This window comes from Mus pahari, chromosome 6 (genome assembly GCF_900095145.1).
Source record: "Mus pahari chromosome 6, PAHARI_EIJ_v1.1, whole genome shotgun sequence".
In the NCBI taxonomy this organism is placed as follows: Eukaryota; Metazoa; Chordata; class Mammalia; order Rodentia; family Muridae; genus Mus; species Mus pahari.
The window spans coordinates 737,254-739,551 of NC_034595.1; the positions used below are offsets into that span (position 1 = coordinate 737,254).

The 2,298-nt window shown below is 46.3% G+C and overlaps 1 protein-coding gene across 2 annotated transcripts in view; it reads right to left on the reverse strand.

Moving 5' to 3' along the window:
* Nucleotides 1–2,298, reverse strand: part of Tstd2 (thiosulfate sulfurtransferase like domain containing 2) — a 26,562-nt gene that overhangs the window by 15,816 nt on the left and 8,448 nt on the right. For both annotated transcript variants that reach the window (XM_029539835.1, XM_021200740.2), the window contains exon 4: nt 809–929. In XM_029539835.1, the coding sequence (XP_029395695.1) occupies nt 809–929 (121 nt within the window). The remainder of the gene's footprint in view (nt 1–808; nt 930–2,298) is intronic.

A 2,298-nucleotide genomic window follows, 5' to 3' on the forward strand; every position in this document is an offset into this window, starting at 1 on the left:
AAAAAAAAGTAGAGTTGCCTTGGTCATCATGTCTGTTCACAGCAGTAAAACCCTAAGACAACTTCCTTTAGATTTAAATTTGAAAAGTATTTAATGTGCATAGGCATAGATACCAGACAAACATGCAGTTTTAATTTCCTTTATTCTATAGTCTCCGATCCTTACAGAGCCCGCTGAGTGCTGAACCTTGTCCCAGCACTGAGAAGACCCCAGTGAAGACAAAGCTGCTGACCTCACGCGGCCCACAGGCTGCACAGACTCCTCTCAGACTGCAGGAAGTCTTTAAGCAGCAGCAAAGGCAGAGCACACTGTACTGCTGAGGGAGCAGCACTGGAGTTGCTCAGAGTGCAGGAGGCATGACAAGGAGGGGAGGGCCTCACAGGAGGGAAGGAGTAAAAGTCCTGAGATCATCAGAGACCCGATTCTAGGAAAACCACGGTGTGACTTGTAATCAAACATGCAGAATCTACAAGAGGCTTTGGAGTTCAGTACATTTCCCTGTCTCAGCTGACAGATGTATCAGAACCCAGCCATGCCCACGAATGTTTCCCATCTATAACAGCAATGAATTAAAAAAAAAGTAACAAAGCCTGAAGTATTTACTATTTGACCCTTTAGGTGTAGGCTGACTGAGGCCTGGTCTATAAGTAACATATCAACAGCTGGTTTATACTTTACTAGAATGCAAGCAGGATTTCCCTCCTTCCAAGAACCCCCATGTGAAGAGTTCTCACAGAGCACAGCTCCTACAGTCCAAGATTAAGGAGACAAGAAGTCGCTTGCAGGGCACATCTGGAGCAGGGCTTACCTTGCCTGTAAGATGCAGGTGATGGCACAGAGCTGTCTGCCAGGCACAGACCCAATGGGGGTCCTCCAAGTCACAGTAGCAGTAGTACAGGAGCACCTCTCCTTCCTCGTCACCCTGGCCACTACACAAGGAAAGTCAGAGGAAAGAGCAGCTAAGCCACGGGGAGCCCCAGTTCCCAGTGCACCCAGGCAGAGCTGGAGAGCATGGCCACAGGGAGCCCCAGTTCCCAGTGCACCCAGGCAGAACTGGACCCACAGGGAGCCCCAGTTCCCAGTACACCCAGGCAGAGCTGGAGAGCACGGCCACAGTTCCCAGTGCACCCAGGCAGAGCTGGAGACCATGAAGCTGAAACAACTCCTGCCTCCAATCTTATTAGTCTCCTAAGAACACTTCTCTTCATATTTTCTCTACATAGGACAGTAACTGCACCAGACTTCTTACAAAAAGCAAACTCGCTTCACTGTCCTCACTTAGCTGTCACACCAGGAGACAGATATTAACCCTACTTTACAGGCAAGATGGGGATTTGAGCCCACTGTGACCTATCCTCAATCACAAAGCAGTATCTGGTTTGACTGGCTCACCACGAAAAACATTTTACTTCCATTTTTTCATGTGATACACTTATCTATAGACATGCTCACAAGACAAACTTTTCTAAGTCAGCATGCTCACAGAGTAGCACTAAACCACTGAGAAGACATCACTACTTTAAGAGACCAGAAAAAAGTATAATACAGCTTGAAACTACGACTTAAAAATTTAAAGCAAAGAAAAAGGCTAGATTCTGAAAATTCATATATGGAATATTGTATTCCCTAATTTTTTAAACAACATTTTATGCATTTAGTATTTTTATGTGTATGGACATTTTGCCTTTGTGCTTGTCTGTATTTGCAGTGCCCATGGTGGCCAGAAGGTGGCATCAGATCCCATGGGATCACAGACAATTGTTGTCCAGGAAGTGGATGCTGGGAATGGAACCTGCATCCTCTGGAAATGAAGCCTGCTTCTTAACCATGAGCCATTTCTCCACCCTTCCCAATAATCTTGATGGACGATTTGTCTGTCAAGATGCATATTTGTGATTTCATCACTGTCTGGACCAACCAAGTGTGACTCTTACCTATTCTTCTTTAGACATATGTTCTCATTCAAACCCCAGAAGTTTTGCCCTCCAGTCACACAACCACAAAGTAGAATCTCTTTTGTGCGGCTTCTGTTCTCTCAGCATAAAGGTTTCATTCCCACACAGTCCTGTACGATCACCTGTCTATGGATCTTACGCTAAGTGTTCCTTCTGTTTCTTTGTTTGTTTGTTTTGTTTCTCTGGGTAGCCATGGCTGCCCTGGAATTCCTTCCACAGACTAGACTGGCCTTGGACCCAGAGCTCCCCCTGCCTCTGCCTCCCTAGTGCTGGGATTAAGGCCATGCTCCACCACTCTAGGCAGCAGTGCTCTGTAGTGACTCCATCATCCCTTCACTCTCTC